Source organism: Macrotis lagotis, chromosome X (assembly GCF_037893015.1).
Source record: "Macrotis lagotis isolate mMagLag1 chromosome X, bilby.v1.9.chrom.fasta, whole genome shotgun sequence".
Taxonomy (NCBI): Eukaryota; Metazoa; Chordata; class Mammalia; order Peramelemorphia; family Peramelidae; genus Macrotis; species Macrotis lagotis.
The window spans coordinates 286,789,089-286,804,362 of NC_133666.1; the positions used below are offsets into that span (position 1 = coordinate 286,789,089).

The 15,274-nt window shown below is 33.2% G+C and overlaps 1 protein-coding gene and 1 pseudogene across 6 annotated transcripts in view; both read right to left on the reverse strand.

Annotated features, from left to right (window-relative positions):
* NIPBL (NIPBL cohesin loading factor) overlaps positions 1-15,274 on the reverse strand; it is a 250,516-nt gene that overhangs the window by 24,754 nt on the left and 210,488 nt on the right. For all 6 annotated transcript variants that reach the window (XM_074201749.1, XM_074201753.1, XM_074201750.1 and 3 more), the window contains 6 exons: positions 15,091-15,189; positions 14,841-14,987; positions 11,759-11,893; positions 9,632-9,730; positions 4,629-4,682; positions 1,323-1,431 (listed from right to left, as the gene is read on the reverse strand). In XM_074201749.1, the coding sequence (XP_074057850.1) occupies positions 1,323-1,431; positions 4,629-4,682; positions 9,632-9,730; positions 11,759-11,893; positions 14,841-14,987; positions 15,091-15,189 (643 nt within the window). The remainder of the gene's footprint in view (positions 1-1,322; positions 1,432-4,628; positions 4,683-9,631; positions 9,731-11,758; positions 11,894-14,840; positions 14,988-15,090; positions 15,190-15,274) is intronic.
* Positions 5,419-9,625, reverse strand: LOC141498533 (large ribosomal subunit protein uL13 pseudogene; annotated as a pseudogene).

The window sequence follows — 15,274 nt, forward strand, 5'->3', positions numbered from 1 at the left end:
GTGAGTTTTGGATTATCTTTATTAATATTTCCATAATAATCATAACCCTAGCTATTTATATATGATAAATTAAAAACCTGAATTCACTATACACTAAATTTCAAAATTGAGAATTGACAAAAAAAATGAGATATTTGTTCTGACAAAGAGGCAGTTTTAATTTCTTAAAGTGTTATGACTAACTGAATTTTAGATACAATTTCAAGGCCAAAAATCAGATAAATAAAAGCTTGAAAACTGTCAGAGAATTAAACAAAAACTGTTTTAAACTTATGAAATCAGTTTCTTTTCAGTAAGTTATATAAAATATCTTATTGAAAAGAACTGAAGTTCACTTGCCTGTTAAAAATTGTGTAATGGACATGCACTATATGTGTAAATTTTTTATATTCAGAGACTGAGAGTTTAGTTTAGCAAGGCACTAACTAGCTTAAATGTGACTGATTACTAAAGTGTAAATTGTTTTATTTCAGCTCACTGTTTTCAGATGGAGTTGAGGCCAAGACTAATTTTTACAATATCTGTGTGCAAAAGTTAATTGTTTGTCTTTTAGTTCAAAATCTTGATTTTTGTTTAAGGCTTATTTAATAATTTGAAAACTATGGGAATTGTAAATCTTAAAAGTTTTATTAAAAAATCTTGTTTAGAACAAAGAAAAAAAATTGTGTAATGGGACTTGAAAATTTTTCAGGAGATTTCTATTAATTGAGCCTTAAATGGATGGCTTTGGGCTTTGTTTCATTTTTTACTCTAGAAGAAGAGAAATTAGGAGTTATTGTTTAGAGTAAGATTCCTATTCTTAATATCTAATGGGTATAGTGATGGTCCTTGAGTTCAAATTCAGACTCAGACACTAGCTTTGTATTCCTGAGCAAGTCACTTAACCCTGTTTGCCTCAGTTTCCTCATCTGTAAAATGAGCTGGAGAAGAAATGGCAAACTACTCCAATATTTTTTCCAAGAAAACTCCAAATTGAGTCATGAAATTGGACAAGATCAAAATAACTGAATTGTGATCTTACTAAACAACTTTTTTTCAACATTAACAATCTCATAAAGTTTAATTTGGATTTCAACATCAAGAGGACATAAACAAAAAAATCTATGCTACATTTTAATGACAAGAAGAAACCTGAATCCCGGTATTTAGAAGTGAATGGGTGCTTAGTACTTGTTGATTCACTGGCTATGCAAAGAAAATAAGTACAGAATATTGTCAAGTACCCTATTTTATATATATATATATTTGTGTATGTGTATGTGCGTATACACAATATCTAACATATTAAATTATATAGTAGATATATAAAATGTGTGACTTACCAGCTAAAGATTCCTCATATTTAAGGATATGCTCAACTAAATTATCAACAAGCTGAGTACAAGCTTTCTTCACAGGTTTATATGAAGCATCCTCTTCTGACTTCAAAAGCTTTATCAGATAGGGAAACAAAAAAATTCAGTGAAGTTATTGAAGATGCAATGATATAAACACAGTAGTTCGTACCCTTAAAAATATCTGCAGTATAATCAAATGTATTTAGTAACTTCACAATGTACATAAAAATATTGCATTCAAAAAAAAATTCCAACATAATCTTTAAGAAGAAAAGGGGGTAAAAGATCTTGGGCTAGGTAAGCAAATTACTGGTAATAGTGAGCTATTGTAATAGTGAGTAGGAATGTGAGACAAGGTCAAATCACATCTTGAAAGAAATTAGTAAGTTTTCTTTAAAAAACAAGAACTGACATGATATTTACCTTCACTTAGAAAAACCTTGTTTTACAAAGCAAACAAATAAATACAGATAATTTTTTTAAAACAGGGGAAACATTTAAACTACTTTAAGAGATACGAGATTTTTCCAAACACATCTTGTTTTTCAGAGGGAGAATGAGGTGGAAAAAAAAGCAGAAACATTTTACCCTCTGAATTAAAAGAAAAATTGGAATGTCAATTCAACCACAGTCTATATAGTATTCCCTTATAAAAGTATGCTGTTATCTATTTTTTATCAAATTGACTACATTTGAAATGACCTTCAACTCCAATTTTATATTCATAGAATCTTAAGTCTAGAAGGAAATATTGAGTAATTTAAGCTTTAAGAAACATTTTAGACATTATAAATGGTGTGTGTGTGTGTGAAACAGTTTGTATTAAGCTACAATAACTTAGTTTATAATCATTAGGCAATTAAGCTAAGACAAGCCTAGAATAGAAATGCTAATGAAAGTCAGATTTTGGAGAAAAATATCTATTTTCTTTCTAAACAAATTTAAATCTTTGAATTTATACGACCTTTATTAAATGAATTCTATATATTAAGTAGGTAAAACAAAGAGGAAAAATGACATAATTCTTTCCATTTGAAGGACTTAATTTAGTCATTCTTATGTTTGAACCCTCTTATCAAGGTGAACTGTGTTAATGCTAGTCACTTGCCCAGAAACTTAACATTCTTTTCTTGCCTTCATTTGAATAGCTACCTTATTTTTTCTAGAAAGCACTGACAATCTAAGTATAGACTATCCAAGAATCTTTTCTTACTCTTGGCCCAATAGCAAGGTCTTTCTTTGTAAATATATTTTATATAACAATTTATTATTCATATTTCTTACATTTGTTCATTGCATTTATTTTCAGTACTTCTAATACAGTCATTCATTTGGGTGTTGTTGTTCTTAGATAACGTCCATTAAAGTGATCAGGTTTTATTTATAAAATTCTATTTCTATTTGCAGTGTTATAAACATGCTTTATGAAAATTAACATCAATACCACTTGGCATAAAAGTATTTATACTCAGATGGAATAGCAGTAAAAATTGGAAAAGTTTGAAGCTGGACTGAGTACTGAGAGCTCCATATATGTTAGCATGGAACTAGGAAAAATGTTTCATTTTCCAGGTTCCAGTCAATTCAATTATTCTAATAATTCCTATTCTAAGTAAAATGAGCAGGAGAAGAAATGGCAAACCACTCCAATATCTTTTCCAAGAAAACTCCAAATTGAGTCATGAAATTGGACAAGATCAAATTAATTGAATTGTGATCTTACTAAACAACTTTATTCAACATTAACAATCCCATAAAGTATAATTTGGATTTCAACACCAAGAGGACATAAACAAAAACATAAAACAAAAAAAAAATCACCATTTAAACTGTTCAGTTTAGTTAATTCTCAGTATTTATGTGTATAGATATAGTTGCTGGGGGTGGTTGATTTCTGTCACTTGTGCTTATGATTATGCACTTGTTATCTACTGTTTAATTTTACAAACATGATTTTTTCCATTTTTCTAAATAAATTATAAATCCCTAAGACAGGAATTACATATAATTATTATTTAATATCTACTGCTACTATTATTTGGACAGAGTGAATAAAAAGTCACTGTTGCTGATTTATGCATTAAATAAGGGAGTAGTACTGAAACAGAAGTTTAGTATTGATTCAGTAAGTGTCTTTGAAAGACATACTTGACACTAAAGGTGATATTCTGGAGATTTGAATGTCTCAGCTGATGATATCGGCACAACATATAGATGAGAACAGTTAAGTCAATAAGATTATTGGTGACAACAGGTGGGGCCAACTTTATTCATGATCCCCTATAATGTAGCTGAGGGAAAAAAATCTAACACGTGGTGTGAGGGAAGGAATCTGATAAACATTTATTATTGATATAAAAGTATTAACAATTTGACATTTTTTTTTAAGACTAGACCTGTAAGTTCATTGCTATAGGGACTGTCCTGAAAAGCCAATTCTTTTTCCATACCCTTTGAAAACAGACATTCAGGGCAGCTAGGTGGTGCAGTGGATAGAGCACCAGCCCTGGAGTCAGTAGTATCTGAGTTCAAATCTGACCTCAAACACTTAATAATTACCTAGCAAAAAACTTAAAAAAAAAAAAAAAAGAAAATAGACATTGTACCTTTTCAATCAGCCAGCCAGAGCTGATAAAACTGGAAAACATAACCAAGTTTATCAGCATCTGGATTAGGAATTCTATTTATAAATTACATTGGGACCTGCAGAGGCTTTGGGAGTATACCATCCTGCTAAATTTTTATCTGCACTAAAGACCAAGGAAGACAGACTTGATGAAGAAATGGTGTGACTGATACCTGCTTTGTGCCTAAAATGTGAGGGAGGCCTGTGGTTGAGATGTGTGAGGCCACCCAGGGTTGCACTGACAGCATTTGTTAGAGGGGCTTGTGCATTGGCATTGTTGGTAAACCAAACTCAATTCCTTATCATGTCAAAAAGTTCTCTTAAGACTTCACTTTTTTGCCACTTTTCAACTTATTTATGAACCATGTTATATTCCAAACTAGCTTAAAAAGTTTTTGGAAGCTATTTTGTCATAGTTTTCCTTTTGTTATTTTTTTGAAAGAATGGCTTATATTCCATTAATTTTGGCCTGAGTTTCTTCTGGCTATCTTTATTTTAAATGATCTTATTTAAATTAAATTTAAAAATACAAAAATGGGCAATGGTTAGGATTTTATCAAATTTTAAAAAAAGAAAAAATTAGTATTTAACATTTTTATGTTTCATAGATAAATAGAAGTATTTATTTTGAAATACTTATAATCAAAAGTCAAAAATATACTCACATTTTGAAGAAGCTGTTCAAACCAGTCATACCCAGTATCTCTACAGGCTGCAACCTTGTGGGGGCGGGGGGAGGGAAAGAAATGTTATAGGATCATAAAATGTGCAGAATATAATTAAAACTTCTGCAGAATATAATTAAAAACAAATCTGAACTTATTTGCCATTTGAACATACATTATTTATTTATTTATTATTTGTTTTGAGTTTTACAATTTCCTTCCTAATCTTCCCCCCCCCAAAAGGAACTCTTTTAGTCTTCACAATGTTTCCATGGTATACACTGATCTAAATTGAATGTGATAAGACAGAAATCGTATCCTTAAGGAAGAAAAATAAAGTATAAAAGATAGCAGAATTATATAGTAAGATAATGGGTCCCCCCCCAATTGAAAATAGTCTTTGATCTTTTTTTTTTAAATTCAACATTTTATTTATTAAGCACCCAGGTTGTGGGTAACAAAGCAGCACAGAGACCAAGCTCTGCCCCTGAAGAGTTTTCCAAGCCCCACAGGGCAATCCTCTCCAAGGTCTCTCCCATCCCAAGGGCTGGCTGGAGCTGCAGATCTATTCTAGTCCCTCTCTACATTCCCAAAGTCCACACTTCACCCCAGGAGGGAAACCACTCCTTCCTGGAGTCCAGCACCCCACCTTAGGACAGACATCCTTCCTTGTCAAGGACATGCTTAAGTGCTAACTTCCAAGCCCTGCTTGCTGTGTTTGGGGGCCCCAATGGGCTCTATCCCTGATGGAGGCGCTGGCAAGGGATAGAAGGAGGAACCACTAGTCCAGTTGCCGTAGAGGATAGACTTTATTGGACTCACACCAGCAATCCGTGCTTCTTCAGCACCTTTGTGTATTTAGGGATTTTGCCTTCCACATTCTTCTCAGCTTGCTTTCACAGTTTCATGAGTTTCTTTTTCTTTCTATAATGGAGCTTGGCTTTCTCTTTCCTCTTCTCTTCCAATGTAGCAGTCACTGCCTGGTACTTCCAGCCAACCTCATGGGCCAGATGCCCCAGATAAGCAAATTTTCTGGTGGGCTTCAGCCTGACCACCTTGAGAGCAGCTGGGACAACCATGCGTTTCCTCTTGTTGTAAGGTGGGGGGGATGCCATCGAACACCTTCAGGCACTCCAGGGCAGCTTGCCCTCGCTTGGTCTTGTGGGGGAGTATGCCTCTCACAGTCCTCCAGAAAATGCGGCTGGGGGCTCAGAAGTGGTAAGGGCCTCTGGAGGGATTTGTGTTCATCCGCTTTCGGAGGAAGGTCAGGTATTTCAGCTTGTTCCTGTAGAAGTTGCCCGAGATGTTGATGCCCTCGCAGTGCACTACGACCACCTTCCGCTCCAGGAGTACCTGCTTGGCCACGATGGCCGCCAGGCAGCCCAGGAGGTGGCCCCGTCCGTCGATCACCAGGACCTGCCTGTCTGCCATGGCCAACGCTGCCCAGGAAAAAAGGCGTCTTTGATCTTTTCTCAAGCTCCATGATTCCCTCTCTGGATCCAGATGGCATTCTCCACCACAGATACTCCAAAACTGTCCCCAACTGTTGCACTGATGGAATGAGCAAGTCCATCAAGGTTGATCATCGCCCCCATGTTGCTGTTAGGGTGTACAATGTTTTTCTGGTTCTGCTCATCTCACTCAGCATCAGCTCATGCAAATCCCTCCAGGCTTCCCTGAATTCCCATCTCTTCTGGTTTCTTTTTTTTTGCAAGTGAACTTGCAAATAATTTATTATTACTATTATTACAATAATTTTGTTATAAGAGTAAACATAACCCCCCCCCCCCCAAGAAAATGAGAAGCCTCAAGAATAGTGAGAGAGGAAAAAAATGTACTTCAGTCTGTGTTCAGATTTCAATGGCTCTGTCTCTGGGATGAGTTGCTTTATCATAAGTCCACCAGAGAAGTTGCTTCAAAATTTTTCACACAGTTGCTATTACTAGCTGTACCTCCACTCTATTCCTCCCCACTCTCATTTATTCTATTCTCTCTCTCTCTCTCTCCTTTCATCCTGGCCCTGTCCAAAAGTGTGTTGTATCTGAGTACCCTCTCTCTCAATCTTCCCTCTCTTCTATCACTTATAACCCACTTCCCTGCCCTGATTCCCCCTTATCCCATCCCTTTCTTCCTATTTTTCTCTAGGCTAAGATAGATTTCCTTACCCTATTAAATGTGCATATTATTTCCTCTCTGAGTCATCTCTGATGAGAATGAAGGCTCACTCATTCCCCCTTTCCAATCCATTGAATAAACTTTTTGACTCTTATGTGAAATTTCTTAGCTTTTTTTCATCTCCTTTCCTTTCCTCCCAGTACTTTCCTTTATCACCCACTGACTTCATTTTTTACTATATTATACCATTATTGAATATGTATTTTTGATTATCAGAATTTTCTGCCTCTTATTCGACTAAAAAACTTGTTGATAGTGGCCTTAAGTGTTATTCCAAATAAAATCCAATTAAGGATAATTCTAAATAAATATAATTTCAAATAATATGAAAATCATGGAGGCAACAATTCAAAAATATAAAGAATTACAGATATTTTTTTTGAAGAGAGTTAACTTTTAAGAGTTTTCCAAATAAATCCAAGGTGCTGATACGAAGTGAAATTTGGTGATAAAAATTTGAATTTGATTCAAAACAACTGAAGAACTTGGGCAAATTTAAGACTCTAGATAAATATGCCATAATGTTCACTAAATTATGCAAACTGAAATTCATATGAATAAAATTTCTTGTCCAAAATTGGATTTCTGATAAATAAAAGGAAGAGTTGTCTAAAGAGAATGATGTAGAATCGATCAATCAATTTAGATGTAAGCAAGACATATACTTAATAAAAGAAATAGGTTGAGGTAGAAGAGGAAAAAAAAGATAAAATTGTGGGTCATCAGAATAGTGTGCAGAATGAGCTGAGGAGGGCAAAAAATTCTGAAGACAATATAAAAAAATTTTTTAAAGTCAGACTGGAGAAGAAAGGAGGTTCAAAGAAAGGACAGTGCTACCATGAATGGATGATGGGATATTGCTAACGTACAAATCCTATTATATTTCTGTTGTCTATGTCTGGCTAAATGTCTTATGCATTGAAAGTAGATAAAATGGCTCACAGGGAGTTCAAACCTAAGAGAAATAGGGAGATTGTCGGAAAGTATCTACCTGTCCTTATCTGATGCTATTGAGAGACCTGGATAGATGGACTGCTTAGTCACTCTCTTTTTTTTTAAGGTTTTTTTTTTTTTTGCAAGGCAAATGGAGTTAAGTGGCTTGCCCAAGGCCACACAGCTAGGTAATTACTAAGTGTCTGAGACCAGATTTGAACCCAGGTACTCCTGACTCCAGGGCCGGTGCTTTATCCACTGCACCACCTAGCCACCCCCTGCTTAGTCACTCTCAATTATCTTCCAATGATCTTGGAAAATGGGAGTTATTATGAGGGCAAATGTTATTTCACTTCCTGGTCTCTTCCACCCAAGGGATTAGAAGAGAGTCTGACAACTATAGGTGGGTAAGCTTGACTTTTATTTCTGGCAAAATTCTTGACTAATATTAAAGTGATTGTTGATGAATGTCCAAGAAAAAGACGTAGTGTTCACAAAAGGCAAGGCTAAAGATAAATCTTGCCAGATTAACCTTATTTGTGATATTGTCATTACTATACTACAATGATATAGGTGAAGTTTATCTAGATTTTAAATAAAACAACTAACAAACCCTTAGAGGCTATGGTTATGATCTGGGCAATTTGGAATGGATTAAATGGTTAATGCAAACCTTAAAGGTTTGATGTCAATTTTGTGTGCTCCAGGTGTCTGTGCTTAACCCTGCATAGATAGGAAAACTCAACAGTTTTGCAGAGGACACAAAGTTTGCAGGGATAGCTAATGTATTACATGCTAAAAAGTTCTTTGAGCATTTAGAATACCTGGCCCAATCAATATCATACCATGTAACAGGGATAAACAAAGTCTTATAAATTAGTTGAAAGAGACCTAGGTTGGTAATATTTCATTTGAGGAAAACTGGGTGGCTTTAAAAGAATTTAAAGTCAATATGTGCCAACTGTGTGATAGAGAAGCCAATAAAGTACATGTGAGCTTAGAACTAGGGAGGATGAAGTCCTGTTGTCCTCTGTCCCAGGATACTGTACCCAATACCAAGAGTCACATTTTAGGAAGGATGTAAAGCTGGAAAATTTTCAGATAAGGGAAACTACAGTGGTGAAGGGCCTTAAGATCACAACATAGGAAGAGTAGCTACAGTATTAAGGGATAATCAGGCTGAAGGAGGTAGGATGAAGGAGTGTAATTACATAGGTTTTAAAGTATCTGAATAACTCACGAGGAAGAAGGATTCAACAAATTTTGTTTGAGCCTAGAGGGCAGAACTGGAAACAATGTTTAGAAATTACAGAGACAGATGTAGGAATTGTATAAGGGAAAAACCTTTTTAACAATAAGAGCTATTCAAAAAAGAGGAAAACCCTGCCTTGAAGGTCTTCAGAAAAGTACAGAATCATCACTTTTCATGTATACTTAATTAGGAATCCTTGTTTATATACAAGATAAACCTAGAGGTTATCAGAAATCACTTCCCAATGGGACATACTGTAATTATATGACTGTTGCTATCACTTTTGCTTCATCATCCTAAACTCTGCTTTATCCCTTATCAAGCTTTAGGGGTCTGTGGAAGTAAATAAATAAGGCAGGTGTTAACACTGTCAGGACTTTAGTTTTCTTCTTGGAAGTTCATGGTGGAAGGAATTGTAAGGGTCAACAATCAAGCTATTAATATCTTTTACAGTCATGACAGGAGGATTCATAAGAGGCAGCTAATGTAGAACCTGTATCCCCATCCCAAGCTTCCTGTCCTGCAATTTAGGAGAGGTAAAGTAATAACAACAACAACAACAACAATAATAATAAAAATAATAATAATCCCAAATGATACTGTATACACAGAAATCAAGTTCTATTTTAACTGCAATTCTTACCACATCAGTGATGTTTAAAATCTTCCTGGTCATTGCTTCTTTGTCATGATGAGGAGTTGGAGTAAACCAGAGTTTCTGGAATGTTTCATTTACTAATTTCTAGAAGACAGAAAAGTTTCAAAACTGACTAAGCAAACCATTCACACATTTCAAAATTTCTAATAGTAAATTCTAATTCAAAACATATGAATTCTGCGGAATCAAAGGAAAAAATCAGAATATCCACATAAATTTTCACATTGATCCAAGAAATAATGTAGTATGTTGATCATTTTTTTCAGCTATATTTTTATAATGAGCAATGTTTCTTAATATAAAAATAAACACGGAATAGTTATTTTCATTGTTCTGAAAGTAATTAGTTTGCATTGTGTTAGAAAACAAAGGAAATTTTATCATGAATTACTAACATTAAGATTATGAAAGAAAAATTAAGTATTTTTGTAAATATTGAAAAGAAAATTTTATATTTAGGTAATTACAAGTGTTAAGTTACAAAGTTGGACCTAAAATGTTTTACTATTGTTAAATAATATGGTCATAGCTTTTGGGAGAAATACAACTGCTAGAGTCAATTATTAATTCCAAGGCATTGATAAATTTGCACCCAATAAATACAATTTTTCAGTTGGGTAAAAACATTTAATGTTCCCTAACATAATGAAGACATAGGAAGACATTCCTGATCAAAGTCTTTAAGACTATATGAGAAAGGGGAAGTTAGGTACAACAGTGGATAGAGGACCTGAGATCAAATCTGGCCTGAGACACTTAATAATTATTTAGCAGTCACTTAACCCCATTGCCTTGCCAAAAACAAAACAAAACAAAAAATCAAAAAACAAAACAAACAATATACGAGAGAATAAATCTGGCTTTAAAAGATTTAATTTCATATCGTAAGAACAATGTGATTTGTCCAAGGTCAACCAGAAAGCTGGTTGCAGATCTAGTATTCCTAGTTATCGATATTTTCAATAATCACTATAAGTAATTTTAGAAAGTGGTAAAAGGAAATTTTTTTTTGGAAAACTGAATCCAAAGACAAAGCATGAACTGATAAAAAGGATCTCTCTCAGTTTTTGGGTAGTTTTGTAATATAAATAATTATGCACCATGCTTATCTTCTTTATATATATTGGATATATTCATTAAATGAGATATCTACAAATTAGGAATCCATTTCAAATTAATTTCTTTAGTGATGTTAATCTTAAAATTATGGATAATTTGTTTAAATTATTTACATAAATAAAAAAGTTAAATATTGGGAAAAGTTAACATATTTTGACCTTAGTATTTTGGAAAATGTAGCAATTTATGCTAACTGGAAAAAAGTAAATGAAGACAGATCATTCTTTAAGAATGACTCATCTGTTAATTGTAAAAATAAGCATTTGCAGGTATTTATTAATTTTGACATTTATGAAGAAACAAAACTCTTTTCAAGTAAAAAAGATCAATAACAATGAAAATCAACTGGGTATCACTTTAAATCAAAATGTTATTACTATACATCTCATAATAAGAATCTGAGCTCTTCAAGGCAGTGAAGGTAAATAATTCATTCCTGCACCTGAACAGGATGTTTGTATTTTATTCTGAATCCCTTGAAGTTTTTTTGGGGGGTGGGGGGAATCACTAAACATAAAAATGAGATAAAATGTAGAAATGGAAAAAAAAGACATGTAAGCACTTGGAAAATTTTAAACTGTTATTATAGATACTAACATCAACTATTATTAGGGGCAACTTGATGGAGCATTGGAGAAGGCACTGTGCTTATAGGCAGAATGACCTGACTTCAAATGAAGCTTCAGAAAGTTACTAGCTATGTGACGAAGGAGAAATCACTTAATCCCTGTTTGTCTGGATTTTCTCATGTATAAAAATGGGGAAAATGGTGGCATCTCCCACTCCTAGACTTATTGTGAAGATCAAATGAGATTACTATTTGTAACTGTGATCAGCACATAGTGAGTACTATAGCAATGTTACCTATGATAAAAATAATAGCAAATATAAAATGTAGTGTGATAATTCACTTGTGAGGTTTTTGTATATTATGCATATTCATATGTAATAATTATTTAACTTGTTAAAAAAATTTGTGACTTCTTATCCTACCTTAATGCCCTCTTCATCATTTACTCTGCGGATCATTTTCACACACATCTCTGTGATTTTGGGAAATGTTGGTTGCTCAATACATATATCTCTCAGAATCTTTATTACCCTTTTTCGGACACTGATACCAGTATCCTGGAAAAGAAAATTATATCACTCTTAAGAAATGGAAAAAGTATGACATGATGTATGTATGAAATTATGAAATATGACAATAAAATGATAAAAATATTCACAAACAGTAAAATTATTACTAAAAATTGTCACAAGAGAAGTTTTCTTAATTCTTTAGAAAAACATGGGAGAACATGGGAGTTATTCTGGTCTTTACAATAGTATGAATATTTCAGTATTTCTGTCACCTCTACATTTTTTCAAAATGTTCTTATAATAAACTATTTTGAATAGTCATATTATTTAAGATGTTTACATATTAGTTTTTTTTTAAACAGGAAAATCACATCCAAGAGGGCAATTGGTTGGCACAGTGAATAAAAGTGCCAGGCCAGGAATCAAGAAGACTCATCCTCCTGAGTTCAAATGTGGCCACAGACACTCATGAGTTGAGTAACTCTGGGCAAATTACTTAGCCCTGTTCACATCAGTTTCCTTATCTGTAAAAGGAGATGTGGAAGAAAATGGCAAAACATTCCACCATCTTTGCCAAGAAAAATTCCCCAAGGAGCAGCTAGGTGGTGCAGTGGAGGAGCACCAGCCCTGGAGTCAGGAGTACCTGAGTTCAAATCCAGCCTCAGACACTTAATAATTACCTAGCTGTGTGGCTTTGTGAGCAAGTCACTCTCACCCCATTGCTTAAAAAAAAATTAAAAAAAAGAAAAAATCCTCAAATGTGATCATTAAGAACTAGCCACAACTGAACAACTTGCAATAATAATATCCAAGACCTAAAAATCATACTATCTGAAAATCAAAAATATATACACTATACTAAAGCAAGGTGGTGATAATCATTCAAAAGAATGAGGGAATTACTTTATAATTTCCATGGGGTAGTCTTTTATTTTCTAACAATTTTATGTATATTTTAAACTATTATCCATGGTTGATTCATATTCATATTTACTGTGAATTCTCATACATAATAATTATACTCCATCTCATTCTGTACCAACCCCAAATAAATCTCTTTTGGATGGCATTCCCAAGTAGTGATTTTTCATGCTTTGAAAACAAGTACAATTTTTTCCACTTTAATTGATTAAAAAAATCCAAGATGACTCAGTAAATATTCTTTCATCCCACAGTGAGGAACTATTACTTATTATTTCAAAAGCTGAAGTATCACTGACACTGAAATTAAATTAATCTATCACACTATTCTCAATGGCAGTAAAAAGGATGTGCGTAATTTTGTTTGTTTCTATCTATCTATCAATCATGAAAGATTTAGAACATTTTACTGTTGTCGATAGATTTTTTTTCTAAATCAATTCCTCCCTGTAAAGGCATAAGACAATGCTTTTTTGGCTTATTCTCAGTTACTTTGCTTGAACTAGAATTACTATGTCCAATTAAAATACAGTATTACAGACTAAGACACACAAACATTCCAATTTCATTCTTAAGGTGGTAAATGAAATAACTGTAATACACGATAACTTTGTTGGTCACAAGATAGGAATATAAACTATATTGAGCTTAGGAGCACACACTATCAAAATCTATCAAGATTCTCATCTAGATATTTCAGTTTCCTAAATAAGAGCTGGAAAAAGGACTTCAAAGGTTATTTATTAGACATTTGTCCTCAATTTCCCCATCCTCGCTTTACACCTAAAGCAACTGAGCCAAAGAAAAATAAGTGACATATTTATGGTTATATAGGTAATTTTGAAAAGTCAGAATTTTAATTTCTGAGCTGTGATTCTAAACAATGTAATTTTTAATTGTATTAAACTAGTTTTCGTTTGCTTATTACTATTTTCTTTAATTTGGTTTCATTAAAATAACAGCAACAACAATCAAAAGAAAAACAAGGAAGAAAAAATCTTTCAGATAATTGTTCTATGGTATAGAAAAACAGAAATTATACATTTTTTAGAACTGTAGTTAATAGTCTCACACACACACACACACACACACACACACACACACACACACACACACACACAAGCAGGGAATACCATATTGAATAATAAAAGCAAGTCAGTTTCATAGGTTGCATATGGAGATGTTTGTTGATGGTTTTCTAGAATTCTTGCTCACCCTACATTTCTCATTGGAATAGATTTCTGTCTTCTAAAATTTGTAAAATGTAAGGTTTTACATATAATATCACTTTCTAATGACAAAATCTGATAACGCCTCATTATATACTGGTAAAATTTATATAAAAAAAGCAGGCATGGCAAAAATAATAAAATATTAATTATAAACAAAATTCTGAAAAAGAAGCAATAACTAGAAAGTATCAAAATCAAGAAACAAACTTCTATTTGTAAGTATGAATAGAAGTCCTAAATCCTGTCTCTGAACTGCCACATGATCCTGAGTAAGATAAACCACATTCAAAGGAGCCTATCTTTCCACTGGCAGTAACTTAAGATGCAGTAACTGTGGATCAAATAACTAAAATAGAATAATATATACTTTAATAATTATGTTTTGTCAGTGTGGGTTTTTATTCTATTATTGCAGATTGAATTTTTTTTTTTACAAATTGGTAGATGGTTTTGTGCCAAAGAGTTCCTCATCCTATAGCCACCCTGAAGAACCTCTTTAATTATAAGCATTTTGGTTTTACCAACTTTATTGTTTAAAGTACAATAAGACTTTTGGGACATCTGGGACAGACTGTCAACAGGCAAAACAAAGGTTTTTCAATTTGGTAGAAATAAATGTGTTTGGTATATTATTAATATAATTTATATGCTGAATTAAATTCTTGAATTTTTATTGAAAACACATTTTAGATACATAGTCAAAGCTTCATTTGATAAAGCAGTTGTAAGGATAATAATTTATCATCATAAGAACATGAATCAGGGAAGTCTAAAAAAAATTTTGTCTTAAGAAAAAGGACAATATAATGAAAATTAGTTATATCACAAACCAAACCTACCAATATTCGTTCAATCAACATGTCATAATACTGTTCAGCAAGCTGAGGTCGACACAGGACAAACCGACCTAATAATTCTACTGCTGCTTCACGGACACTAGTGGAATTATCCATTAATCTTCCATGGACACCTCGTTGCATATCCAACTAAAGAAAAATGCAAATTATATGTTGTTCATAGGTGGAATGAATAAGTGTGGTGAGAAAAATACAAGTACAATTTTCTTGCTTTATTGTTGTTTGTTTTTACCCTTGCTAAAATGCTGGGATCTACAGCAACAACCTCAGATAAACACTTCATGGCTTTTGTTCGAACAGCTATTGCATTTTCACCAAGTACTCGTAGAATCTGGTTTAAAAAAAAAAAAAGAAATCCTAATGAATTCTATAAAATAGTAGAATATATAGAATGCAAAACAGTACTGTGAAAGAAG